Source organism: Meriones unguiculatus, chromosome 7 (assembly GCF_030254825.1).
Source record: "Meriones unguiculatus strain TT.TT164.6M chromosome 7, Bangor_MerUng_6.1, whole genome shotgun sequence".
NCBI classification, from domain to species: domain Eukaryota; kingdom Metazoa; phylum Chordata; class Mammalia; order Rodentia; family Muridae; genus Meriones; species Meriones unguiculatus.
Genome location: NC_083355.1, coordinates 47,536,207 through 47,562,709, shown reverse-complemented (window position 1 = coordinate 47,562,709; position 26,503 = coordinate 47,536,207). Strand labels below are relative to the sequence as shown.

General features: G+C 51.7%; 2 protein-coding genes across 4 annotated transcripts in view; one reads left to right on the top strand and one right to left on the bottom strand.

The window, feature by feature from the left end:
- The window catches only part of Cherp (calcium homeostasis endoplasmic reticulum protein), a 13,274-nt gene extending 3,079 nt beyond the window's left edge, over positions 1-10,195 (top strand). Inside the window, exons 3-18 of one of the 2 annotated variants that reach the window (XM_021653838.2) lie at positions 514-698; positions 1,440-1,577; positions 1,652-1,803; positions 3,195-3,306; positions 3,428-3,517; positions 3,673-3,970; positions 4,971-5,146; positions 6,137-6,572; positions 7,369-7,607; positions 7,757-7,890; positions 8,213-8,299; positions 8,382-8,525; positions 8,610-8,726; positions 8,857-8,951; positions 9,073-9,258; positions 9,340-10,195. In XM_021653838.2, the coding sequence (XP_021509513.2) occupies positions 514-698; positions 1,440-1,577; positions 1,652-1,803; positions 3,195-3,306; positions 3,428-3,517; positions 3,673-3,970; positions 4,971-5,146; positions 6,137-6,572; positions 7,369-7,607; positions 7,757-7,890; positions 8,213-8,299; positions 8,382-8,525; positions 8,610-8,726; positions 8,857-8,951; positions 9,073-9,258; positions 9,340-9,380 (2,630 nt within the window). In that variant the 3' untranslated portion in view covers positions 9,381-10,195. Of the gene's footprint in view, positions 1-513; positions 699-1,439; positions 1,578-1,651; positions 1,804-3,161; positions 3,307-3,427; positions 3,518-3,672; positions 3,971-4,970; positions 5,147-6,136; positions 6,573-7,368; positions 7,608-7,756; positions 7,891-8,212; positions 8,300-8,381; positions 8,526-8,609; positions 8,727-8,856; positions 8,952-9,072; positions 9,259-9,339 lie in introns of both variants that reach the window. The other variant, XM_021653839.2, reaches the window with a different exon arrangement.
- Positions 10,133-26,503, bottom strand: part of C7H19orf44 (chromosome 7 C19orf44 homolog) — a 25,443-nt gene continuing 9,072 nt past the window's right edge. Inside the window, exons 3-9 of one of the 2 annotated variants that reach the window (XM_060387361.1) lie at positions 22,151-22,442; positions 19,517-19,590; positions 14,214-14,697; positions 12,483-12,578; positions 11,600-11,766; positions 10,566-10,647; positions 10,133-10,431 (exon numbers count right to left, since the gene is read on the bottom strand). In XM_060387361.1, the coding sequence (XP_060243344.1) occupies positions 10,358-10,431; positions 10,566-10,647; positions 11,600-11,766; positions 12,483-12,578; positions 14,214-14,697; positions 19,517-19,590; positions 22,151-22,442 (1,269 nt within the window). In that variant the 3' untranslated portion in view covers positions 10,133-10,357. Of the gene's footprint in view, positions 10,432-10,509; positions 10,648-11,599; positions 11,767-12,482; positions 12,579-14,213; positions 14,698-19,516; positions 19,591-22,150; positions 22,443-26,503 lie in introns of those variants that run through there. The other variant, XM_060387362.1, reaches the window with a different exon arrangement.

Here is a 26,503-nt window from a genome sequence, read left to right as displayed (position 1 = left end):
GAGCATGCCAGCCCCAGACACTTATGTCATACCAGGGTATTTCTGGTGGTTCTAGCTAGATTCCAGATGCTGGTCGTGGGGCAGGCTTTGGATGCACACCAGCCCTGTGTGTGCTTGGCTAGACCTCCAGAATGCTGGATGTCTTGAGTGAAGGGGGAGATTAGGAACCCATAGCATGGGAAACACACACTCTTGGGAGAGGTACCATACCTCCAGCTGAGGTCATGGCCAGCAATCTGTAGTAGCTCAGGCCTGGGTAAGAAGGGAAGATGGACATGTTCAGCCTGTGTCACAGGGACAGTGGACACAGACCTGGTGGCATTGGTGAGGATGTGGTGAAAAGGTCTCCAGGGAGGCCAAGCCCGACAGAGAAGCATGATTGTGTTGGTCATATGAGGTGGAGAGTGGACCTAGCATTCCTCCATCAGGCCCTCCCTGGAGGCCAAACCTGGTGTATCACAGGGGCAACCTGGACTGGCCCTGGGCTCATAGCGCCCATCTCTTTCCTGCTAGTTATCTGCAAGCAGCAGGCCCCAGAGCTGGAGCCAACCACAGCCATGCCCCCTCTGCCACAACCTCCGCTGGCTCCCACAGCATCTCTCACTCCAGCCCAGGGCACCCCATCAATGGACGAGCTCATCCAGCAGAGCCAGTGGAGTCTCCAGCAGCAGGAGCAGCATCTGCTGGCCCTGCGCCAGGTATGCCTGTCACTTGAGGATGTGCCCACATCTGCTTCTTGTGCCAGTGACCCTGGGGTCACCTTCCAGTAGGACTGTGGGCCATCCACAGGCATTGTTGGGTGTACTTGTATCTGCTGTGAATGCCACCACCTGCTGGCTAGGTAACTCTCAGTCTTAATGCATAGGGAGGGACCCTGTTGGTCCCATCTGTTAGGCTGGTCCTGTTGCCAAATTCTATGGCGATGAGCTACCAGAAATGAAAGGAGCAACTCTAGTTGAGTATCAGCCCCATTTGGGGTTTCCTTGCTTATCACTGTCACACAATATGCATGGTTGTTTGCCATTGGTCATAGACTGGACAGTGAGGTTTTGACCACCAGAACTGGCCTGTAGTCTTAACCAGCTTTGTGGCCAATGCCTGCCATTTATTTGTTGCTTTGTGTTGGGTTTGTTTTGGTTTTGAGACAGCATCTCCTCAAGCTGCCCTGGAATTATAGCCTTCCTGCCTCAGTCTCCCAGAGAGCTAGGAACACAGGCTCCTGCAGCATGTATCAACCCTCACTCCCTGCCTTGATCTGCTTAGGTGATTCTTGAGCACCCTGCCTCCCCAGCTTCATCTTCTCCTGTTAGCTGAGACCAACTCTGCCTCTGTCTGCTGTGAGAATGGACTGTCACAGGCTTCAGCATCTGCTAAAGTCAGATACCAGTGTGTGAGTGTTTGGGCCTGCTCACAGCACCTATGCCTCATTGCCTTCCCAGGAGCAAGTGACGGCAGCTGTGGCACATGCAGTGGAGCAGCAGATGCAGAAGTTGCTGGAGGAGACACAGCTGGACATGAGCGAGTTTGACAACCTGCTACAGCCTATCATTGACACCTGCACGAAGGACGCCATCTCGGTGAGGCTCAGTGTGGGGTGGGGGTATTGTCACCTGTCTGACTGAGCACCCACTCATGCTGGCCTGACTCTCAGGCTGGGAAGAACTGGATGTTCAGCAACGCCAAGTCCCCGCCACACTGTGAGCTGATGGCAGGTCACCTGCGCAACCGAATCACTGCTGATGGAGCACACTTCGAGCTGCGGCTGCATCTCATCTATCTGATCAATGACGTGTTGCACCACTGGTGAGTACTTGATCACTTGGTCCATAGCCCATGCCTGTAACAGTCTCTCAACTCACCTGATCCCCCAACCCACCCTTGGCTGCACCCACACACTGGCTCACTGCTTGCCCTCCCAAGACAGCAGGTGGCACCTCCACAGGGTGGTCAGCCTTGGGTTCTGCTGCCTCCTCTCTGCTTTGGCAGCCATCGTGTGTCTGCCTTGGTCTGCTGTCCTCCCTCCCCACCACTGTTCCGCACAGCCAGATACCTGGCTGCTACACTCTGGGGACCCTTTCTGCTTTGACGTATCTTGGGGCTGCCTTTGCTGGCTCTGCCCAACAGACTTCTCCTTTGTACTATGGCCCCAGCCTTCTAGGGCCTGGTAACAGTGTCTCTGCATGGCCACCAGGTGAAATTGATGGAGAAAAGCAGAACTCAGAATTTTGATCAGAGGCAGGTGCAGGGGTTCCATGCTAGTGACACACACTGACCGTCAGCTAGGCTGGCTGCCCCCTGCCTTTCAACACAGCCATGCCAGCCAGGAAGTAAGATGGAACCTGACCTGGTCTCTCTTGACTGTCTCTCTGCACAACCCCTTCCTGCCTCGTCTCCTTATTTCTGTCAAGCTGGGAAGTGAGCAGTGCCTTTGCCTTCTATACCCTCCTCTATATCCTCTTTCCTCTTGCAGTCGCTTGCTCCTGCCTCTTAGGGTAGAGCCTCTGTCCCTCTCCCTAGGACACTCCTCATCTAGGCTCACACAAAGTCCTGGTACACTGCCTTCCCTTTCTCAGCTCCTAGCCAGCCCTTGCTGCCCTTTGACCTCAGCTGTGGTAGCTGAAGCTGCTAGCCTGGGTCTGCATATGGGCTGTCTTGCTGAGCCACTTCTACCCCAGAGGCCTGGATCCACCAGACTGCACAGCTGGAGGGCCCTTCTTGAGCTGTTTCTGTCCCTTTATCCCCTCAGCAGCACTGGGCATGGAACCCAGGGCTTTGCACTTGGCAGGCAAATCCTGTGCCCTGGGCTGACCACAAACTTCATGGGTGGTTAGGCTTCAGGTAGCCTTCTCAGTGGGCTTGGGGAATCCCTCCTGAGCAGGTTGTTGAACTTGTTTGTGCGTAGTGGTGACCAGGTCCCAACCACAGCAGCCCATTTTATTCTTTACACCCATGCAAGTGCTCTGATAGGCCTGTGTGATGGTGAAGGTTTGGTTCTGAATAACCTGGAGTGCACATTCTCCCTCCTGTCTCCTTAGAAAAGCCATCTGTACTCTAGGTAGTCTAGTCATTGCTCTACCAGGTTAGTGGAGGCCTTTTCCTGAGGAGAGGGTGCTGTGGCCACAGCTGCATGGTAACGGGCGCGTGGCCGGGTCCCACCCCAGGGCCCTGATGCGCGGAAGGTCTCTCCCTCACAGCCAGCGCAAGCAGGCCCGGGAGCTGCTGGCTGCCCTGCAGAAGGTGGTGGTGCCCATCTATTGCACTAGCTTCCTGGCTGTGGAGGAGGACAAGCAGCAGAAGATTGCCCGGGTATGGGGCTAATGGGGCTGGTTGGACTTGCGGGTGAGTGGGCAGGCGGCCTACTGGGATTAGGCAGGCAGATGGCTGGGCGACACAGCCTCTGCCTCACGAGAGTCTCCCTCTGCACCAGCTCCTACAGCTCTGGGAGAAGAACGGCTACTTTGATGACTCCATCATTCAACAGCTGCAGAGCCCTGCCCTGGGACTCGGCCAGTACCAGGTGAGCACCACCCAGCAGGGACTATCCCTCACCAGGAAGTTTCAAACTGCCCATTATTTGTGTTTTCATCACTGAGTCAGTGGCTGCATCTCACATACCCTTTGGCTCTTGGGGCCTTGGGCTGGTGTCCTGAGTAGTGCTCCTCTCCCCACCAGGCCACACTCATTAACGAGTACTCATCAGTGGTGCAGCCTGTGCAGCTGGCCTTCCAGCAGCAGATCCAGAGCCTCAAGACACAGCATGAGGAGTTTGTCAGCAGCCTGGCCCAGCAGCAGCAGCAGCAACAGCAGCAGCAGCAGCAGCAGCAGCAGCAGCAGCAGCCACCACAGCCACAGCCACAGCCCCAGATTCAGCTGCCTCAGATGGAAGCAGAAATGAAGGCCACACCCCCACCACCAGCGCCTCCTCCAGCCCCAGCGCCTGCCCCCACAATCCCACCAACTACCCAGCCAGGTATGAGGTTCCCTGAATGGCAGTCACCTGCTCTACAGCCCGCCCACTGTTGGGCCAAAATTAATCTGCATATGTACCCAGAACAGAAAGAGGGAGAAGGCAAGCCTAATCCACACTTGATATATGGTTAAAAGTGTGATCCAAGCGGGGTGAGCTCCACACATTACAGTTGAATCATAAACATACACCTTTACGTGTGTGTATCTAGTGTTTGTAGTATACATGTATGTGTAAAGGACCACTTCTGAGGATACCTCGACAAGATCTTAAATGAGCACATAGGAAGCTGAGGCAGGATTTTAAGTTTTAGACCGGCCTGGGCTCCAAGGCAAGAATTGGTATCTCAGAAGAGCTTCAGCTGTATATGATGACTAATAGCTATGATCTAGGCCTTGAGCCTAAAGCAGAAAAACTAAGTTCAAGGCCAGCCAGAGCTGCATAGTGAGACCCTGCCTCAAAAACATTCCCCCAAAAGAATTTTTGGGGTTTAAGTTTCAGATGAAGCATGTTTAGCTAGGGCCGCAGGGATGGCTCACTCGGTAAAGTGCTTGCCATGCAAGCATGGAGGTCACTGACCTCCATATTCATTGAGAGACTATAAAACTGGGTTGGAGTGCCAGAAGATGGCTCAGCAGGTAGACATATTTACAGGGTCTAATGACCTCAGGTTGATCCCTGGGATTGCAGGGTGACAAGAGAGCCTGTTGCCAAGACTTGCCCTCCGACCACCACATGCACCATATGCATGTAAACACACGAATGACTTTCTTAAGAAATAGCTCAATAATTCTGTGAACCGTAAAGAAGACAGCATGTGTCATGAGCATTAGAATGCCTTCTTGTGTCACTAGAGGGTGGTGGTGGTGGTGGTGACATTGGCAGTGGTGGTTTCCAGTGAGCTAAGTACAGCCCATTCCTGTCCTGGGCTGGTTTGGGGTGCTGGAGGGTCAACAGTCTCCTCCTGCTGACTGCCCACCTCATTGCCTGTCCCTTGTGTTAGATGACAACAAGCCTCCCATCCAGATGCCTGGCTCCTCAGAGTACGATGCCTCAGCAGGTGTCCAGGATCCTGCAGCTGCTGGTCCTCGGGGTCCTGGCCCCCATGAGCAGATCCCACCAAACAAGCCCCCTTGGTTTGATCAGCCTCATCCTGTTGCCCCTTGGGGTCAACAGCAGGTACTTTCTAAAATCTGTTGGAGCATGCGGGCATGGCTGAACCTAGTGGGGTCTTGTAGGGCAGCAGGTAGGATCAGCCATAGAGGATGAAGGACAATAGAGCCTAGGCAGACCCCTGTCTCTACCACCACGTCACCATTGCTTGGGCCACTCAGGGTACTCCTTTGCCTGTGTCTTTACTAGTGTAGCTTTCATATCCATCTGGAGGGAATGGAAGGAAGACAAGACGTGGTAGGCCTCTCCAGAAGGCTGCAGATGGTGGCTGAAGTGCCTAGAGTCTAAGTGGCTCAGGGTTGGTAGCTTCTAGACCAGGGCAGAGGTCACATGGTGCTGCATAGCATGACCAAAACTGCTCTGTTATTTTCCAGGTGATATTAGCTGGAGTATGGGTACAGCAGACTTTCTCCTCAACAGGGAATGGCCTACTGGTGACTCTGAATATAGGGGATAGTTAGGGGTGCCAGGGTTATGGCTCTGGCCTGAGAGCTGCAGGGTCTCAGATCTTAGCCTTTTACCCCTCAGCTTCAGGACTAGCAGGTTTACTTGGCATGAGATGAACACCCCCTGGAGATGGCAGCCATGTCCCTGTGCTACCTGTGAGCCTGCTGGGTTGGTCGCATGGGAATCTCGTGAGAGATGGGTAACAGACCTCATCTGTGCAGGCTCAGTAAGATCTAGGGGCTGGAAGGCTGGTCCACTGTAAAGAAGCCAGTGTGGCAGTCAGTCCACCACCAAAACTAGAGGTTAGGGGTGAGTGGACAGCCCAGGTAGATGGAGAGGCATTGGATTTTGTCCCTGGAAGTGGAATTGGGGCTGGATGGAGCCAGGCCAAGGTGACATGCTTATAATAAATCCCAGTCTTTGGAAGGCTGAGGCAGGAAGATTGAGTTCCAGGTTGTTCCTAGGGGTAGAATGGAGTACTCCTTATGCTGCCTGGGGTAAGGGAGGTAACTTGACCTCTTGAGCTCATGTCTGTGCTTTGCTTTGCAGCCCCCTGAACAGCCCCCATACCCTCACCACCAAGGTGGACCACCCCACTGCCCACCCTGGAACAACAGCCATGAGGGCATGTGGGGTGAGCAGCGAGGGGACCCTGGCTGGAATGGACAGCGAGATGCTCCCTGGAACAACCAGCCAGACCCCAATTGGAATAACCAGTTTGAAGGACCATGGAACAATCAGCATGAGCCGCCGCCCTGGGGTGGTGCCCAGCGTGAGCCGCCCTTCCGGATGCAGCGGCCCCCCCACTTCCGTGGGCCCTTCCCACCCCACCAGCAGCACCCACAGTTCAATCAGCCTCCACACCCCCACAACTTCAACCGCTTCCCACCCCGCTTCATGCAGGATGACTTCCCACCTCGCCACCCTTTTGAGCGACCACCCTACCCTCACCGCTTCGACTATCCCCAGGGAGACTTCCCAGCAGGTGGGTAGTGGCCAGTGTAGTAGGAAGGTCCATTGGGGTGTCCCAGGCCTGCCTCTCTGCTACTGGCTGTCAGCGCTGTAGAGATGACAGGCATAGGATGAGTGTGGAATGGGCAGACAAGGATAGCTGCACCCTGCGCCCACACATGCTAGGAGCCAGGCCCCTGCCATATGTGCTAAGGCAGCTCTGGAGTCCCTGGCACACAGGCCAGGAGGAATGCCCAGGCAGACTTTGCCCATCTGTACTTCGACCATTTTCCTGCCCTGGCCATGCTGTCCTTTCTGGCTGTTTGCTCATCTGAAGCTGTGCCTAAGTCTTTTCTCTTGTGGTCACTGTGTTAGTTGAACAGAAGCCACAAGCCTGGTGTGCCTCAGTGCTAAAGATCTATGCCACTATGGGGTCCTCAGGGCTGGCCTCACAAAGGCTTCCTTTGCCTGTGTCCTCCCAGCTCTCTTCTAAGGATCCCAGGCAGTTGGGTTAGGAATTAACCAGAGACCTAGCTTTCTTTAATTTTTCCCTTTGAGCCCAGCTGGTAGCTCACCTGTGCTTGGGTCCTGGCAGAGAAGAGATAGTAAGTACCCAGTGAGGTGGTGGAAGTTTAGCTCACTGCCACTGGATGTTGTGGTGGTCCTTCAGTCTTCTCACTTGAGTCCCCTTAGCTGAACTAATGTCTTTGAGAGTTCCAGACCCCAAGCACTGCATTCTGTCTTACTGCTTGCTTCTTCCCAGAGTCCCAGTAGCCTTCTTGCCCAATTTGACTACCCCAGCCAGCTGGAGACAATGTTTTGTTTTGCAGACATGGGACCCCCTCATCACCACCCTGGCCACCGCATGCCACACCCTGGGATCAATGAGCACCCGCCCTGGGCTGGGCCCCAGCACCCAGACTTTGGCCCTCCTCCCCACGGCTTCAATGGCCAGCCTCCCCACATGCGGCGACAGGGCCCACCTCACATCAACCATGATGACCCCAGCCTGGTCCCCAATGTGCCCTACTTCGATCTTCCAGCGGGGTTAATGGCCCCCCTTGTGAAGGTGATACTGGGCACTGCCAGGGTTAGTTTAGAAGGGAGGAGGGGCATGTTGATGTTGTCGGGTGGGTTCCTGCCTTGCTGCTGCTGTCTTCTGTTGGGTGGCCAGGGAGGGCTCCTCAGGGTGCAGGCAACAGCTGTGTTTTCCTACAGCTGGAGGACCATGAGTACAAGCCTCTGGACCCCAAAGACATCCGCCTGCCACCCCCCATGCCTCCCAGCGAGAGGCTGCTTGCCGCTGTGGAGGCCTTCTACAGCCCACCCTCCCATGACAGGCCGAGGAACAGGTAGGGAGGCTGGGCCCTGAGGGCCTGGCTGAGCTCCCACTGCTTGTGAGGACACGGTTCCTCTGATGACCGTGCTATGCATGGGTCTTAGATGATGGGCAATGGAGTGCTGGCCTTGTGCCCTCCAGCCGTGGTCCAGCCTGCCATGGGCAGCTACCGAGAAAGCAGTGGTTGTGTTTGAGGTCACCTGGGGTCTGGGTGTCTACCAGGATAAGCAGCAGAGCTCCGCCTGCCTCCTGTTTAGCTTCCTAGTGCAGGGGATCCCTCTCTGGCCGTCATGGCCCTTGATGGCTGACCGCCTCATGGGGACCTTGTCTTACAGTGAGGGCTGGGAACAGAATGGCCTCTACGAGTTCTTCCGAGCTAAGATGCGGGCGCGGCGGCGCAAGGGCCAGGAGAAGAGGAACAGGTGAGCTGTGGGTGTCATAAGGCTGGCACCGTGGTATGTGGTTGCCTAACTGTGCTGTCCTCATTGTGGCATTTCCCTGCAGCGGGCCCTCCAGGTCACGCAGCAGGTCCAAGAGCCGAGGCCGCTCATCATCTCGCTCCAGTTCACGCTCCTCAAAGTCCTCACGCTCCTCCTCCCGTTCACGGTCCCGGTCGAGGTCCCGGTCCTCCTCCCGCTCTAGGTCCAGGTAGGCACATCGGGTCATTGCAAAGCCCCATGAGTGCTGTTCCTGACAGTGTCCCATTGTCCCACTGTCCCACTGTCCCCACAGAAGCCGCAGCCGGTCTCGTTCCTCCAGAAGCCGCTCACGGTCCAGGTCCAGGTCCAGGTCCAAGTCATACTCCCCCGGGAGGCGGCGCCGCTCCAGGTCCCGGAGCCCTACCCCACCGTAAGCCCGTTGCTTAGAGCTACTAGGCCAACTCACAGGCCCTTGGTTCCCATGCTTAACTGGCTGCTCTTGGTGCTCAGGGGCCCCTGGTAGTGCTCATTGGCTTACAACATGGCTCTCTTCATTCCAGCTCCGCAGCTGGCCTCGGTTCTAACTCGGCACCTCCCATACCAGACTCGAGGCTTGGAGAAGAGAATAAAGGCCATCAGATGCTGGTAAAGATGGGTGAGTATACCCAGACCAGTGCCAGATTACTGCACCACGTGATTGGGATCCTGTTGGGAGTTCTGGTGGCTGCTCCCTGAGGACACAGTCACAGCCTTGCCGCATTCTTTCCTCACTGAAGGCTGGAGCGGGTCTGGTGGCCTTGGTGCAAAGGAGCAGGGCATCCAGGACCCCATTAAGGGCGGTGATGTCCGGGATAAATGGGACCAGTATAAGGGCGTGGGCGTGGCCCTGGATGACCCTTACGAGAACTACCGCCGCAACAAGAGCTACTCCTTCATTGCCCGAATGAAAGCCCGAGATGAGTGTGAGTAGTGGATGTGGGTGGGCACGAGGCGCTTAGCTTCAGTGCTGGAAAGGTGGGGGTGACGGCTCTGTTCTCATACAGTTTCCACATTTGGGGCACGAAAGGAAGAGAAGGAAGACTAACCACAAGCCTCAGCGCTGCAGCATGGAAGGGGCTCCGGCTTGGCTTGCACATGCCCTGGAGGAGGTGCTGCAGATAACACTCAGATAGCAAAGCTTAAAACCACCATACCACCCACCCCCAGCCCAGAACCTAAGTCCCAATCTCAGTGCTATGCAGCCAGGGCCCTGGTGATGAGAAAGCTGGCCTGCTCTGCTCACGACAGCAGGGAAAGCCTGGCTCTGAAGGGATTTCGTTCTCGTTCCACCTGATTTTGTGTTAAAAAAAAAAATAGAAAAGAAAACAAAGACTGACCCTTGACTCCTCAGTTCATTGTTTAGTTGTACTTTATAATCTCCTCAAATGTTAGCCGTTCCCTGTTACCTGGATACAGCTTCTGAGGCTGAACTAAGCTCCCTCAGGTCAGGGAAAGATTGCCTCCACAGCCCCTTCATCAAGCGCTGTGCCCGAGCTTGCGCTTCCGCCTGGGGAAGCCCAACAGCAGCTTAGAGCATGGGGCCACCAGCCAGCACCTCCTATGCTGCCATTTAATTTGGGTGCCCTAGCCATTCCCAAAAAGGGAGGAAGGTGAGGTCCAGAAGGAGCAGCCTGGTGCCATTGTTTGTACAGAAACTTTTGAAATGTTCTTTTCAGTAAAATGCAGAGTCCTACAACTTTTCAGCACCACATAAGACACTTGAGTTTTTGTTTTAGATTTCCCATAGCTATGACATTCAGATGTGTCTGACTCAGGATAAACAAGCAGACACATATGTTCTGTTAACAATTGATTGTGAATTTTACTGTTTTGCCTTCAAATAAAGCCTTTTGTAAAAGATTTCCTCCAGCTGTGGGTAAGAGGTGTGCACTGGCGCAGGCTGCTCTGGGTAGATGCCAGCTCTGGCTCAGAAGACCTGTCTCAGCACTTGGCATGGAGTGTTCCCATGGGGTAGCTGGTCCCATCCTGGGTGATTATCATGGCACATACTGTCGCACCAACTCATGGCTCCATCCTGCTGTGACTGGCCTGTGGCAGCTCTACAGCTGTCCTCACTGTGTCCTCAGAGCAGCCACCTGGACAGATGGGGGCGTAGAGTCCATGTATGGTTGTTTTTGAGCAGGGATCAGCAGGGAAAGCCCCAGCCTCGACTTCCCCCCACATGGATGTCATTTATTCTGAGGTAGACAGGTGCCCAGGCAAACCTTACCTGCTGAGACTTTGAGCTCCTCCCTCACCTCCTGCAGGGCAGCCTCCATGGTCAGGGGTGCAGGCCTGTGGCACCTAATGTACTGTAGAACATAGGACTATAAGTAAAATGATGGATGCAGACAGACAGGAAACTGGGGCTGGGCCTTAGACAGTCTGAGAGTCATGCTGCCCCAGGGTACTACACTCAAGATGTCCTGGAGTGGAGAGCCAACAGTGGGTTCGGGTGATGTGGACAGTCTAAGATAAGGGACTGGAGACACCGTATCAAACTTCTCACTGAACTGAGGCTACATAGCAAGAATGTAAAATTCTGAGTCAGGCTGGGCTACACAGCAAGACCCATCAAAAGTAATGTGGAACCTGCAAATGGGGCTGATGACCTGACCTAAATCCACAAGACTTAGGGAAGAAGAAACCCAAACCTGCCTGCTGTCCTCTGACGAGGTGAAACGAGCTTGGTAAGGTTATGCATGCTTCCATCACAGCACTCTTGGAGGGGGAGGGGCTGAGACCAGCTTAGGCTCCAAAAGTGAGGCCAAATTGGCTGAGAGCACTGGGTGCCCTTGCAAAGGACCTGGGTTTTGTTCTCAGCAACCACATGGCAGTTCACAAACTGCCTCTGTTCCAGCTCCAGAAGATCTACTGCCCTCTTCTGGCATCAGGCACCAGGCGCACACAGTGCATATATATGCAGCAAAACACATGCATAGAAATAAAATCTGCCAGGCAGAGATGGCACATGAAACAGAGGCAGAGGCAGGTGGATCTCTTGAGTTAAAGGCTAGCCTGGTCTACAGAGGGAGTTCCAGGCAGCCCACCGTGTCTATAAACAAGCACTGAGGGTGTGCTCATGAACTAAAATAAGCCCAGGAGACAAGCTACAGCACTTCTGGGGTGGAAGGACACAGAACCTGTCCCCTGACATGGATGTCAGGAAGTCCCTGTAGAGACACAGTCTGAAAGTCCAGGCCCACTGTCTGCTTCAGGTCATCTCCGATGTGACCACCTCTCCCTGAGCTGTGCACCAGTTACCTCTTTGGTTTCCTCCAACGTGTGGTAGTGAAAGGAGTCCCCATCCAGGGACTGCAGGAGGGACACATGCAGATGGCGGCTGGCCTCGATGAACTGCTGCGTCAGGTTCAGTTGCTGCTTCAGCATGTCGTTCAGTGCCAACATGGCAGGGCTGTAGGCTGTCAGGGCTGCACCCACCCCATGTCACTCAGTTGCTCCCCAGTGCCACATGGGTCTTGCAGATGCCACCTGTACAACCCATGCCTCCTGGCCCCATGAGCCCAGACTCCATGAGGCTCTTCCTGTGACTGCATTCTATATTAACTACACACAACAATGACATACTAGCTTCACTAATAGATGAAAAATCTTTCCTTAGCTGGCCATGGTGTCACATGCCTGCTACCCAAGCAGAGGGGTATGAGGTACTAAGACCGGGAGCTCCGAGCCAGCCTGGGCTGTGTGCTGAAAACCTTACACCTGCTACCACTACCCCACACGCAAAGACATGGTTTGGTTTGGTTTGGTTTTGGTTTTGGTTCTAAGAACTAGGATTTCACTATAAACTGCATTCAAGTGATCCTCCAACCTCAGCTATCCAAGTAGCTTAGGATTGGCCAAGTGGGGAACAAAACTGGACATCGGCAAAATGACCCAATAGTGATTTGGCCCAGGGCTTCTCCCAGCTGACCACCAGCCCTGAATTGCTTTCAGGCTGGTGGATTTGGTTAAACCTAGGTGTCCCTTTGCCAGGGACTGAAGGCGGTACCAGCCACCCTTTGGGTCTATCGACTGCTGGCCCTCCCCAAGGACTCCTCAAAGCCACCCTTAAAGAACACTGCCCTGTGCCACAGAAATGGCCAGACACTGAAGGGGAGGAATGAGTCACCAGCTTATCTGTTACCTTCTATGGTGTCCGTGCTGACAATGTGACTGGCAATGGGAGCTGGGTCCACATAGGCACCTCCGAGGGCAGGTCCAATGGCTGCCATGCCACCAGCTGGCCAAAGACAAAGAGGGGCTTTTGAGTGTGCTATAAGGGCCTCTAGTCTACACACATGAAATGAACTAAGCTTAGGTCACCCATTCTTGCCTCCTTCTGGATTGCTTACTGGTTTGTTGGAAATGGGTCTGGACGCCATGGTGCTCAGGTTCACTTTGAGTTCCTGGGCTCCAGAAATCTTGCCTGATCCTCTTGGCATCCAGGTTCACATGTGCACAAGCAGTTCTGTACTGTTTCCATGCATCCTTCCTGTGTGCGTGTTATGTGCATGTGTGTAGACTCAAGCTGATGTTTGGAACCCCCACATGCATATCCACTTTACTCTGGGGCCTGTGTTCTGGGGCCGGGAGGCCAGGTGAGCCAGCACAGGCACCTGGCATTTGCATGGGGTCTTGAGTTCCAAACTGTGGTCCTCACACTTTCTTAAAATTACTTAATTTTATTTTGTGTGAATTGATGTGAAGTTTTCAGACCCTCTGAAACTGGAGTTACAGACAGTTGTGAGCTGCCATGTAGGTGCTGGAACTTCAACCTGGGTCCTCTGGGAGAGCAGACAGCTGCTCTTAACCACTGAGCCATCTTTTTAGCCCCAGTCCTCCCTCACTCTTTCAAGGCAAGAGCCCGAGCACTGAGCTGTCTTCTCACTTCTCAAATTCAGGTTTTCCCCAAAGATGGGCTGGGGTATGGCTCAGCCCTCAGAGCCCGCGCACCTTGCACAAAGCCCTGAGTGAGTCCATCCCCTGTACCCTATGCACCATGAGTGGTGGCAAAGACCCGTTATCCCAGCACTCAAGGAGGCTGAGGCTGGAGGATTGGTTCAAGGTCATCTTCAGCTGCAGGTCCAATTTGAAGCCAGTGTAAATTACACAAGACCCGTGTCTCAAAAAACAAACAAACAAACAAAAACCCTAAAAGATGTGTGTGTATGTGTGTGTGCACATACAGAAAGTGGAGGTTTAATGCCGTTGAGAGGCCTCATTTGGCCACCGATCTCCTGGAGATCAGATGAAGGGCCCTGGCTGCAATAAGGTCAGGCTAGTGTACACTTAAACCACAAACTGAAAGCAAGCCATCAAGTGAGGACTGCAGGTCTCACCTCAGGGGAGGGGAAGGGGGAACGGGAGAGGGCAGCAGCTAGCCAGGTAAGAAAAAGGCCCAGGGCAATGTTGAAAAGGACAGGAGGAGCCACAGACCACATCTGGACAGTCCTGATGGGCATGGTGAGAAAAGTGACACACCGGCTTTAAGGTCACACACATGGCCTATGGCATCTCTGTGCTGTTTGGACTGCAGCTAGTGAGGACCTGGGTGCAGGTGGGTGAAGACAGGTTGGTAGGTAGCCCCCTGCCCCCTCCTCAGGCCATGTGGTGTTCAGAACTATCCTCAAACTTCACTGTCTTCCTAGGGTCTGAATGGCTCGCCTGGCCTCAGTCTTTGGTTCTGAAACCTAAGTTTCGGATGTGGGGAGCCACTGGAAACACTCTAGCTGCTGCCCCTTGTCCCAGGAAGAGGAAATGGGGTGCCAATCCCTCCAAAGCCAGCTACTGCCAACAGCCCCAGATGGGAGGAACACACTCCCAGGGCCACCGCAGCATCACGCAGGCCTGTCAGGTTCCCAGGCCCCTCACTCACCCTGGCTCCACTGGCAGGCAAAGGCAGGGTCAAGCGTCTGCACAGCTGTCTCTTTCACAACTCTAGTCACACCTCTGCCCCACTCTGTCCTCGATAGAGATTGTCTGGAGAGATCTGTCTGTCTACTGGAAGAAAACTTCGACAAAGTGTCCAGCGTCCTGTCAAGAGATGCCTCTGAGGCCAAGGGACCAGAGGACTGCTCAAAATCCTCAGAATAAGCTGGACTGGCTGTGAGTGCACTGGGAGGAGTCTCCACAGAGCATGCGCTAGACACGTTGTGAGACTGGACAGCTGGGGCAGAGCTGGCAGCCGGGTGCTCCGAGACCTCACTCTCAGTGGCAAGGTCCTCTTCATCCTCAACCACGGTGGCCGTGCCCTGAAATGGAGAGGCCTTGCGCTGGGTAGCCCTCTGCACTTCCAGTTGAGAAGGTGACATGGGTGGGGAGCTTCTGCCTGGCACCCATTCCCTTCCAGAATCTTCCTCCTAAAAGGAGCAAGGGTGACAGAGCTGGAGGGGATTCTGGAGAACTGGAACAGAGCCCCATCAGCCAGGCACAGCAGCACACACCTGTGACTCCAGCACTCAAGGGGAGGGAACCACAAATTCTAGGCTAGCCTGTGCTACATAGCAATACCCTCTCTCAGAAACAAGAAGTAATCAGGCAGAGCAGTACAGACCTGTAATCTCAGAACTAATGGTGCAGTGTCAAAAGATCAGGAGTTCAAGGCCAGCATCAGCTACACAGTGAACTGGAGGTCATCCTGGGCTACGTGAGACCCTTTTTCAGAAAAACAAAAGTGAAAATAAAGACAGCTGTGGTATATCATGCTTGCAATCTCATCACTTGGAATGCAGAGGCAAGAGGATGCCTACTCTGAGGCCAGGCCAGGCTACAGAGTAACCCTGTCCCTGTCCCCCTCATCTTCTCAAAGAAAAGATTTTAAAGCATCCTATCTGTGGGCTGGTACAATGGCTCAGAAGGTAAAGATGTAAGTGTAAAGAAGGTAAAGATGCCAAGTGTAACAACCTGGATATCCTGGACCCACATGCAGATGAAAAACAGATTCCCACATTTCTGTGTTGACTTGGCTCACACACACACACACACTCAGACACACACACATGAACACACACATGAAACGAAAAATTCATGTATGTGGAAAAGGAGATGAGAAATGAGATGGCAGGGCTGGAGAGATGGCTCGGGTTAAGAGCGCTGGCTGCTCTTTCCAAAGGTCCTGAGTTCATTTCCCAGTAACCACATGGTGGCTCACAACCATCTATAGAGAGATCTGGTGCCCTCTTCTGGTGAGCACATGCCAGCAGAACACTGTACAATCAATCAATCAATCCATCAATGAAGTTAATTGGGTGCTGGCTGCTCTTCCAAAGGACCCAGGTTCAATTCCCAGCACCCATGTGGCAGCACACAACTACCTGTAACTCTAGTTCTAGAGGATCTGACTCCCTCACACAGACACACACGTAGACAAACACCAATGCCCATGCAATTAATTCATTAATTAATTTAAAAAGCAAAGAAAAATTCATAAAAAGTAAACCAGATGAAAAGCTGTGAAACCCACTCATGTACGAGAACATGAGTCTGGAGAGGGGTGCATGTGCAGATGCCGCCAAAGCCCACAGCAGGGCTCACCGTCGCCTGACACCCTCTCCTGTCCTTTCTGGGCACTGCACGCATATGCATGTACCTCCAGAAACACATAATCAAAAATGTAAAAAATACCCTACTCCTGCAAAAATGGCAGCCCCGTGCTGTCTGCAGGAGACCAGTGTCTGGGAATGAAGGCCAGAGCTTTCTGCATGCTTAGCATCTGTTGTCCCATTGTGCTGAAGCCTGAACCAGAACCATGAAGCACTCACACAAGGCTCTTTCTCTTTCTGCAGGCTGAGGACGACACTCTGGGACCAAGGCTCATTTAGAACTATGTATATCAGTATGGCTCAGACTCACAGCAGTCCTACTGCTGCAGCTTCCCTGGTGCAGGGATTACAGGCATGACCAGCACATCTGAGGAACTTTGGGTTTCTTTTTTAGACAGTGTGGTGGTCTGAATAGGAAAGGTCCTCACAGACTCATATATTAAATGCTTAGGGAGTGTCACGATTTGAAAGAACCATTATGATTAAGAGGTTTGGCCCTGTTGGAGGAGATGTGTCACTGGGAATAAGCTGTGAGGTTTTTAAAGCCCATGCCAGGCCCAGAATCTCTCCCTTTCTGCCTATGGATCTGGATGTAGCTCTCTGCTACTGCTCCAGTACCTGCCTGCCTGCCGCCATGATGATAATACAGACAAAGCTGAAACTGTAAGCAAGCTCCCAGTTAAATGTTTTCTTTTATAAGAGCTGCCCTGGGAGCCAGGCATGGTGGCGCACAGCTGTGATCCCAGCACTCTGAGGGCAGAGGCAGGAGGATTGCTGTGAGTTCAAGGACAGCCAGGATAGCCAAGGCTACACAGAGAAACCCTGTATGGGTGGGTGGGGGAGTTGCCATAGGCAACTCTTTTTTTTCTCTGAGTTTGAGGCCAGCCTAGTCAACAGAGTGAGTTCCAGCACAGCCGGGAGCCAGGGCTACACAGAGAGACACTTCCTGGAAAAACAAACAAACAAAAAGTTGTCATGGTCATCCTGGGATTAAAGGTGTATACAGCAGTAGAACTGAGGCAGACTGGGTTTCATACTCCCATGCTGGTCTTGACTAGAATGTGCAAGAGTTAATCTTGATGGGATCCAGGATCACCATGGAAACAGCACTGGGTTGTGTCTATGATGGGAAGGGGACCTGGCTGTGGGCAGAGTCCCAGACTGAATTAAAAGCAAAAAGGGAAGCCAGCATTGAATTGTAGATGTGACATGACCAGCTGCCGCCTCCTGCACTGGGCCTCAGCCTTCCTTAAAACCCTTAAGCTGCTGCTATTTGGTATTGATCACAGACACAATACCAGTAACTAAGACAGCATGGAACCAAAGACAGCCTTGAACTTCTGATCCTCCTGCCTCCAGCTCCACAGTACAGGATTAACAGGTCTGAAACTACCATGCACAGCTGGGTGCTAAAAATTTTAAAGGTGTACCCTTGAGTGCCACTAAACACACACCTGAACAGGAAGATGTGCACAGAAGCCTGGGGCTGCATGTGGCTAGGGAATGCAGCTGCTCAGCCCTGGCTATGACAGCTACTGTAAAAAGAGGTTTTGGCTAGGCATAGTGGTATACACCTTTAATCCCAGCACTCAGGAGGCAGAGGCAGGCAGCTCTGAGTTCAAGAACAGCCTGGTCTACAGAGTGAGTTCCAGGACAGCCAGGGCTACATGAAGAAACACTGTTGGGGGGGGAAGGGATGGGGATGGTTCTGATCACTTCTTTTTGTTTGTTTGTTTGAGACAGAGCTTCTCAGTGTACCATTGGCTGTCTTGGACTAACTGTAGACCAGGATGGCCTTGAACTCACAGAGATCCAACTGCCTCTGCCTCCCTGAGTGCTGGGATTACAGGCGTGCACCACTATGCCCAGCTTTGTTTTGTTTTCTTTACAGCCCACACCTCTGCCATCACTGAGGTGGTCACTTAGCCTGGCAGCCAGGTTACAGGTTAAACTTCCTCTCTCCTTATAAGGTCATATCCAGCAAGCACCTGGAATTCCTCTTCCTGCAAATAAGGCATTCCCAACATCTAGGCCCCAGAACAATGATGTATACTCAGCCCAAAGCCTCCAGACTCACTCCCCAAAGGCTGTCTCACTGAAGCTGTCTCCCAAGAAGGCTGTTCTTCACATGCCACCTGAGGTTTCCATTCCCAAGCTGCTCCTGCCTTGCTCTCCTCCCAAGATCTACCAGGGTCCACCATTGCAGGTGGGGAAGCAGACCAGGAATGGCATGTATACACATACAAGCACATGTAAGTTATTTTGTGTGTGTGTACATGCAAGTTAGTCCATGTGTGTTATTTAGTGTATATGCATGTGTGTATACAAGTGCATGTTTAGTATGTGTGTAAATGTAAGAACATGCGTGTTATATACTGTGTACATACAAATGAACGCATGTGTGTTATTATGTGTTATTCTGTATGTGCACATGTGAGAGCATGCATGCTGTTTAGTGTGTGTGTACAAATAAGTACATGTAACAGTCAGAAGACAAAGCCAGGAGCCTTCTGTCTCTTCATCAGTGGGACCTATGGACTAGACTCAGTTGTTAGGCTAGAGGCAAACACCTGTACCTGCTGGGCATCTTGACAGCCTGTGGTCCCTGTGGTCCCTGTGGTCCCTTCTGGACTAAGTGTCTCTTTTCTTGTCCTCATCACCAGCTGCACACACCCTTTTTTTTTATTTTTAATTTTTATTTTACGTGCATTATTACAAAGGTGTCAGATCCCTTGGAAGTGGCATTACAGACAGTTGTGAGCTGCTGTGTGGGTACTGGGAATTTAACCCAGGTCCTTTGAAAGAAGGAGCAAACGGTTCTCTTAACCACTGAGCCATCTTTCCAGCCCCAGCTGCGGCACTCTTTTTTTTTTTTAATTTATTTATTTATTATTTACACAGTATTCTGTCTGCATGTATGCCTATACACCAGAAGAGGGTACCAGATCTCATTATAGATGGTTGTGAGCCACCATGTGGTTGCTGGGAATTGAACTCAGGACTTTTGGATTAGAAGCAAGCGATCTTAACCTCTGAGCCATCTCTCCAGCCCCTGTGGCACTCTTAACATGTGACACCTAACATTTTGGAGTTGGGATGCCTGCAGGACACTGAGCACCCTCACTCCTACAGATGCTGGTTCCCCAGTCTCAACAATCAACAGGCCTTAAACGCTGCCTATGTCCCCAGGAGAACAGGACTCCTGCCGCTGAGCCATATGGCCTAAAGAGAACATTCCAGCTACAAACTTGCTACACTTTTCAGTGGGCCCAGCACAGGCCGCAACCTGGGTCTGTCCCCAACCCTGCACAGAGCATAAATAAGGGCTGCTGCAATAGCTCAGGTAATAAAGAAACCCGACAGCCCAAGTTTCATCCCAGGACACCCAGGTGATAAAGGGAACTTCATCTTCTGACAGTGTGAGCTGTGCTGAACAAACATGCACGCACACACACAGAGTAAGGGTGTGGCACTCATGCCTGTCGTCCCAGCACTCGGGAGGCAGAGGCAGGCAGATCTCTGTGAGACGGTCAGTAGAGAAGGTTCTGGCTGGTCAGGGCTATATAGTAAGACCCTATCTTTAATTAAAAAAAAAAAAAAAGGTAAACCAATATAATAAAATGACCATCATACTTACTTTCTTTTCCACATCTGATTTGTCTCCATCAGCCAGAACCAGATCATCAATGGACAAAATATTAATTCTAAAATCTGTAATTAAAAAGAAGTGCATTGTGGGTGAGATGGCTCAGTGAGGAAAGGTGCCTGCGGCCATCCCTGACAGCCTGAGGTCACTCTCTGGGACCCACAGTGGACAGAAGGGGTGAGCTGACATGCTAGTTGCCTTAACTCCCCAGGGTACTATGGAAATGGGCTCCCTCACATACACATACGATAATGAAAAAGAAGCCAGATGGAGATGGCTCAGAGGTTAAGAGCACTGTCTGCTCTTCCAAAGGCCCTGAGTTCAATTCCCAGCACCCACATGGTAGCTCACAATTGTGTATACTGGGATCTGGTCTGTAGATAAACATGCAGACAATGTACACATATACAAAAAATACATAAATACATTTTAAAAAATAAGAGAACGAGTCCAGGCATGGTGGTGCACACCTTTAATCCCAGCACTCTAGAACCAGAGTTGGGTGGACCTCTCTGAGCTCTGACCAGCCAGGGCCGTGTAGAGAGACCTGTCTCAGACAAAGAAAAGAGCGGTGTGTACAGCAGCACTCGGCCCTCTGCCCAGTCCACAGATACTCAGGACGGTACTCAAGATGGGGCCAGTGCGTGGCTGCGTGCTCGCCATTCTCAAGCTCTGCACGGCCCCACCTGGCCGAGGAGACCTAGGCCTGCCAGACTCAGACCCTCCTGCTGCCATCCAGGGCTGTCTGGAGGGGGAAGAGGGTCTAGCCATCAGGAAGGAGGGCTGAAAGGGCTCTTGGGGGAAGAGCAGACAGACAGAGAGACAGTGGGAGTGAAGGTACTGAATGGCCAGAGCTGCTGCTGTGACCCTCTAGGGGCATTCGATGCCCACACGACTATGGCAGGAATGTGTCCCCAGGCAGCAAATGCTAGGCACAGGAGTCCTAAGGCAGCTCTGCTGGGAAATGGCAGTCTAAGATGAGGGTGCCGTGGGCTTCCATTGTCACGGGTAGGTTAGTGCCATCAGGTGAGTTAACAAGTGAGGTCAGACATGAGGTGTAGTGGTACACACCTGCCATCCCAGCACTCAGGAGGGTCACAAGTTCCAGGCCAGTCTGAGCCAGGGAGGAAGGAAGGGAGGAAGGGAAGAGGCACCAGCTCAGGCATGAGACAATTTCCACACTGAGCTCAGAGCAAAGGAGCAAAGAAGCTGCTTTTTCCAGGGAAGTAGGGTGCACAGAGAGACTCTTGCTGTACAAGGTATGAGAATGAGAGTGGTAGTAGAATGCTCAGCTCTATGTACCATCCCTCTACAGCTTAGAGAACAGAGGAAGACAAGATGGGGCAGAAGGAAGTCTGAGCTGAAAGGCCGGAGGCAGGTTGAAACATACCACTGCAGTCAGGAACTCAACAACTGCAGGTGCCTGTGCCAGGTCTGCACAAGAACAGACAATCAGCAGGTACAGGAGGAGGGGGCTGGGCTTCCTCCCACCGCTGAACTGTTTCCTACAGACAAATGCAGGCAGCAAGAGGTCACTGTCTTTGACTGTGTGCCAATTGGTGACCCCATCAGACTCCAATGGAGAGACCCAATCCAGTGATCACAAAGGTAGCCCTGGTTGAGCTACATATGTCAAGAAACAAAACCAACAGGGCATGGGTCAGTGTAGATGGGTGTATGGGGCAGGGAAGCAAAGAATAGAGCCATCTATTAAAATATCAATTCTGTCCTTCAAGGTCACACAACTATTTCTTGCCCTTCCTCACCCCACCCAGTGATAATCTGGCAATATACCCCCACCATGCAGCCACAGAGGTCCGAAACCCCCTGCCAGGTCAACCTCTGTTCTCTGAAGTGCTCACCCTAGGGGAGCTCCATGCTATCACACTCAGCTAGCATGCATTAGGCCCTGAGCTCAGTCCAGCACTGCCAAATTAACAGATTGAATAAGCCAAGATGTTTTGAGGACAGGGTCACATGGAATGAAGGTAGGCATCAAACTTGGTAGGAAGAGGATGACCATGAAGCCCTGGTCCTCCTGCCTACACCTACCTCCCTGTCCCATGCCAGGATGACAGGTAGGACCACTATACCCAAAAACACCCATAACTTTTTAGATTATTGTCTTTTTTACATTTATTTACATGTTTGTCTGCATGTATAAACACCCACCACATGTGTCTAGAGAGCATCAGACCCCCAAGAACTGGAGTGACAGAGTTGTGAGCTGCCATGTGGGTGCTAGGAACTGAACTTGGGTCTTCTGCAAGAACAGCCACTACTCTTAACCTCTGAGCCATCTCTCTAGCCAGCACCAGAACTTTTGGGTGTGTTTCTCATCCTTTGACCATGGCTTAGCTATGTGAAAAGAACAGACTCAGAACCAGGGCTAGTAGTAAATGCCTGTCTTCGTAACACTCAGAGGCAAGATGTCCTGCTACCTCAATTGAAAAAAAAAAGGACTGTGTGTTGTGGGAACCTCAATCTCTGACTGAAGAAGATTTTCAGATGGCTGGAAGTGCACCTTGGACCACTACCAATGTGTAGGTCACCCACTGCCCACAGCAATGCTCTGGGCACAATGAAGGGAGCTTCCACCCCACACACACCACGGTGATAGGTTACCATGGAGGCTGTCATCAGCAGCTTCTGAGACTGGCTCCTCTGAAGACCCTGTCTCCATTCTGCTGGGGGACGAAGCCAGCTTGATGCACCCCATCTTTGAAGATGCTGATTTAGAGAGGTCATCTCTGATGGAAGGTGAGGATGTGAGGGAGGCTGTGTCCCCAGCATTGTGAATCCATGGGGAGTGAGTTCTCATACCGACACTGGTCAACAACACGGGCTGAGTAGGCTGTAAGCTGGACTGGTCCACATGGAGCTGAGACAGGGCTCCCAGTGGGCCTGGCGTCTGATCCTACTTTTGGAAAAAGATCTGAAGTTATCAAACTTAAATGACATAAACTTTTCCCATTCCATAGAGCCATTCATGGGGGTTGAGACTCAGCTGGTGCTATGGCTCAGGGAGAAAGGTACTGCCAAGTCAGAGGACCTGAGGACAATCCCTAGGACCCACATGGTGGAGGGAAGTGAATTGACCCTTACACGTTGTCTTCATGCGTTCACATGTGTGAACACACACAAATGCACATATGCACACATGCGAATAAATAAATGAATAAATAAATCCTTTAAAAAAGGATGGTGGTGGTACACAGCTTTAAGCCTTTAATTTCAGCACTGAGGACAGAGGCAGGCAGATCTCTGTGAGTTCGAGGCCAGCCTGGGCTACACAGAGAAATCCTGTCCCGAAAAACAAACAAACAAAACAAAACTGTAAGAGGGAATGACTCAGTACAGTGCCTGTGGTGGAAAAACAGACATGAATTTGAGCCCTTTTGTAGGTATGGAGGTGCACACTTCTCATTCCAGGGCGGGAGAGTCTCACACAGGCCAGTCAATCCAGCCAACAGGATCTTATCTCAAGAGGAAAGTGGACAGTGGCTGAGGATGAAAGGTTGACCTCTGGCTTTCACACATCTGCACACTCGTGTCACACCCACACACTTCTCTCTCATCAACCATTTCTGGAAGTCAGATAATGATAGGGTTGGGCATGATACAGGCTGAGGCAGGAGGATCTCAGCTTCTGAGCCAGGCTGGCCACACAATAAGACTATATCAAAAAACAAACAGGGGAAAAATGGCTCTCTAAATGCACTGGTGGGTTCCAGACCAGCCTGAGCTACACAGCAATAGCAGGGGCCAGGGGTACACAGCAAGACGGCCTCATCCCAAGCAATAAAACATGCAGGGGTCCTGGTGGCTCAAAGACTAACAGTACCCCCCACTTTTGCAGAAGACCAGTGCCCACATGATACTCCAAACTGCCTGGAAATCCAGCTCTAGGGGATAGGAGGCCTTTTTCTGGACCTCATGGGCACTGCACATAGATATGTAAATGAAAATTAAAACAAATCCTTTTTTTTTTTTCTTCAAGGAGAGGTTGGAGAGATGATGGCTCGGTGGTTAAGAGCACTGTCTCCTCTTCCAGAGGATCAGTGCCCACATGGGGATCTGATGCCCTTTTTTTTGCCTCCATGGGCACTGCATGCATGTGGTACACAGACATATATGCAGGTAAAACATTCATGAACCCAAAATTTAAAACAAATAAACTAACAAATATAAAAACCCATGCAGGGCTAGGCCGACAGCTCATCAGAGAAAGTACTGACTGCACTATTATGAGGACTAGAGTTCAGATGCCTAGCTCCCAGGGCTCAGGAGCCCAGCCAGGAGAGGTGATCGGGAGAGGCTGCTGAGCTGCTGACGGGACAAACGGAAGAGACTACAAGATAGGTCTGCACCAAGCTTGCTCCAGTCCAGAGACCTGGAACCTGTGGGAAGAGTTGCACAACAGAGGGAATAAGTCAGATAATATGGAGGGAAGCAGGGTCTGCTGCCCAGCTCAGTGCTCAGAAGAAAGCCAGAGCTCAACCTACCAGTGGCCTTGAGGCTGCGATGTTCCCGTGAGCTCCTGGTAGGACAGGATCTTTGTAAAGAGGCTTTGGTATGAACAAGTGACTTAGAGCAACATATGACCCTGTTCTGTCAAGTGATGAAATACAGATGAAAAGAAAGCCAAACCAAGAGAGCCCTCTCTGACAAACAAATGTGTGTAGATTTACACGGAGGCAGAGTCCTTAGGAAAACAGTGCGTGGGAGACCATGACAGTGAAGCCTTAGGAAGCCTGCAGGCCTGGCCAACCCATCACCAGCAGGGCCTGATAGAGAAAACAGAAAGCCACAACCTATTCCTGCTGCACCTCCCCCCCACTTCCTGTCCCACCCCCACACCCAATCCCTGCTGAGAAGAAAGGCAGTCTCCAGGGTTAGGAACCTCCCAGGCCCTTCCCTAAATGGAGTGGCCAGTGTTTCAGTGTTTCAACCTGTCAGTGTTGAAGATCCCATGATGAATTGTGGATTTACTGGCCCACTACACCTTTAAGCCCAACACTCATGAGGCAGAGGCTGATAGATCTCTGAGTTCAAGGCCAGCCTGGTCTACAGAGTGAGTTCCAGGACAGCCAGGACTACACAGAGAAACCCTGTCTTGAGAAAACGAATATTTGGAAGAAATGTTTGGGAGAAAAAGAATATTTGCTGCTCTTGCAGAGGTCCACATTCAATTCCCAGCATCCAAGAGTTGTCTCAAAACCATCCACAACTCCAGTCCCAGAGGATCAGACAGCTTCTTCTGACCTCTGTGGGCACTAGGCCCACATGTGGTACACATATATGTATGTAAGCAAACACTTTATACATAAAATAAATTTTTTGTTTTTTGTTTTTTGTTTTTGTTTTTTTTTTTTTAAATAGGGTTTCTCTGTGTAGCCTTGGCTGTCCTGGACTCACTTTGTAAACCAGGCTGGCCTTGAACTCAGAGATCCACCTGCCTCTGCCTTCCAGAGTGCTGGAATTACAGGCGTGTGCCACTGCTGCTCGGCTTAAAATAATTTTCTTTTTAAAGATTTATTTATTTATTGTATGTATATGAACACTCTGTTTTCATGCACACCAGAAGAGGGAATCAGATTCTATTACAGATGTTTGTGAGCCACCATGTGGTTGTGGGAATTGAACTCAGGACCTCTGAAAGAGCACTCAGTGCTCTTAACCACTGAGTCATCTCTCCAGCCCAAAATAATTTTCTTAATTAAAAAAAAATCCCTGGGGTTCTGTAGATGGTAGAGGTTCCAAGGCATGTCAGAGGCCATACATAAACATCCATAGACGTAAGTAAGCACAGGTTAGTACCAGGCATGGTGGCGCTTTCCTTTAATCCCAGCACTTGGGAGACAGAGACAGGTGGGTTCAAATTCAAGGCCAGCTTGGTCCATATAGGGGATTCTAGGACAACAAGGGCTACACAAAGACCCTGTTTCAAACAAAGAAAACAAACACCAAGTTCAAGTTAAAGGAATTAAGCATGACCAAGGAGAGGGCAGCTGTCTCCCGTGTTACCATGGACAGTTCTCTCCTGTGTGAACATTCTTCACCTAGCCTAGGAGGCCAGGGCAGGCACAGCCGAGGAGGAAGTCATGCATACCCTACCATGCTGGCCCCATCTATAGGCAGCCCCACCAAGTTCATGGAGTGTATGTGTGTGTGAGCAAAACAATGGCAGCCTTTCAAACGCCAGGAGAAGGCGGCAGGTAATAAAAACAATGGCTAGAACTCTCCTGCGCTATGTTAGACCTTGCAAAGGTCTCTCTAAGTGTCTCTTCAGTGTCTCTCTAAGTGGCAAGCATCTGTAGTCACTTAGAACAGATGCCAGGCTCTTCCAATGTGCCTCATCACGATTATGTATACACTTCTGCTGCTGTCCTCTGTAAATACAAAGAACAGAACACTAACACATGTGTTATTCATATTCCCGACTATGATGAGACACGCTGGAGAGTGCCAGAAGGAAGGCAGAACCCAGCACAGTTATGAACCCTAGGAGACAGGCTGATAGCCACAAGGTGACTAAAGAAACATTCTGCAACAGCCTGAGCCTGCTGCATGTAAGACAGGGTGACAAAGGGGTCTTGTGGGAAGGGAACAAGTGCTCCCAGAAACAATAAGGTTGTGAAAATCCCCAGTGCTGGAGCAGGTGACAACTGCCATAGCAGTTGACAACACTGCAAGACCAGATGGTCAGGCTAATGACAGCATAGGCTTTGCTTGCAGGACTGAGCCAACAGTGTGGCTGTCCAGATGCACGCCTGTAATTCCAGTGCTCCAAGGGCAGAGGCAGACAGATCTTTGTGAGTTTGAGGCCGGCCGGCCTGGTCTACACTGCTAATTCCAGGACAGCCAGGGCTGCATAGAGACCCTGTCTCAACAAAACAAAACAAAAAGTTTCTCCTCCATGTGGTCTCATGCCAGAAGTTGATACTCAGGGTGCTGGGGAGAGGCATGACCCAAGGA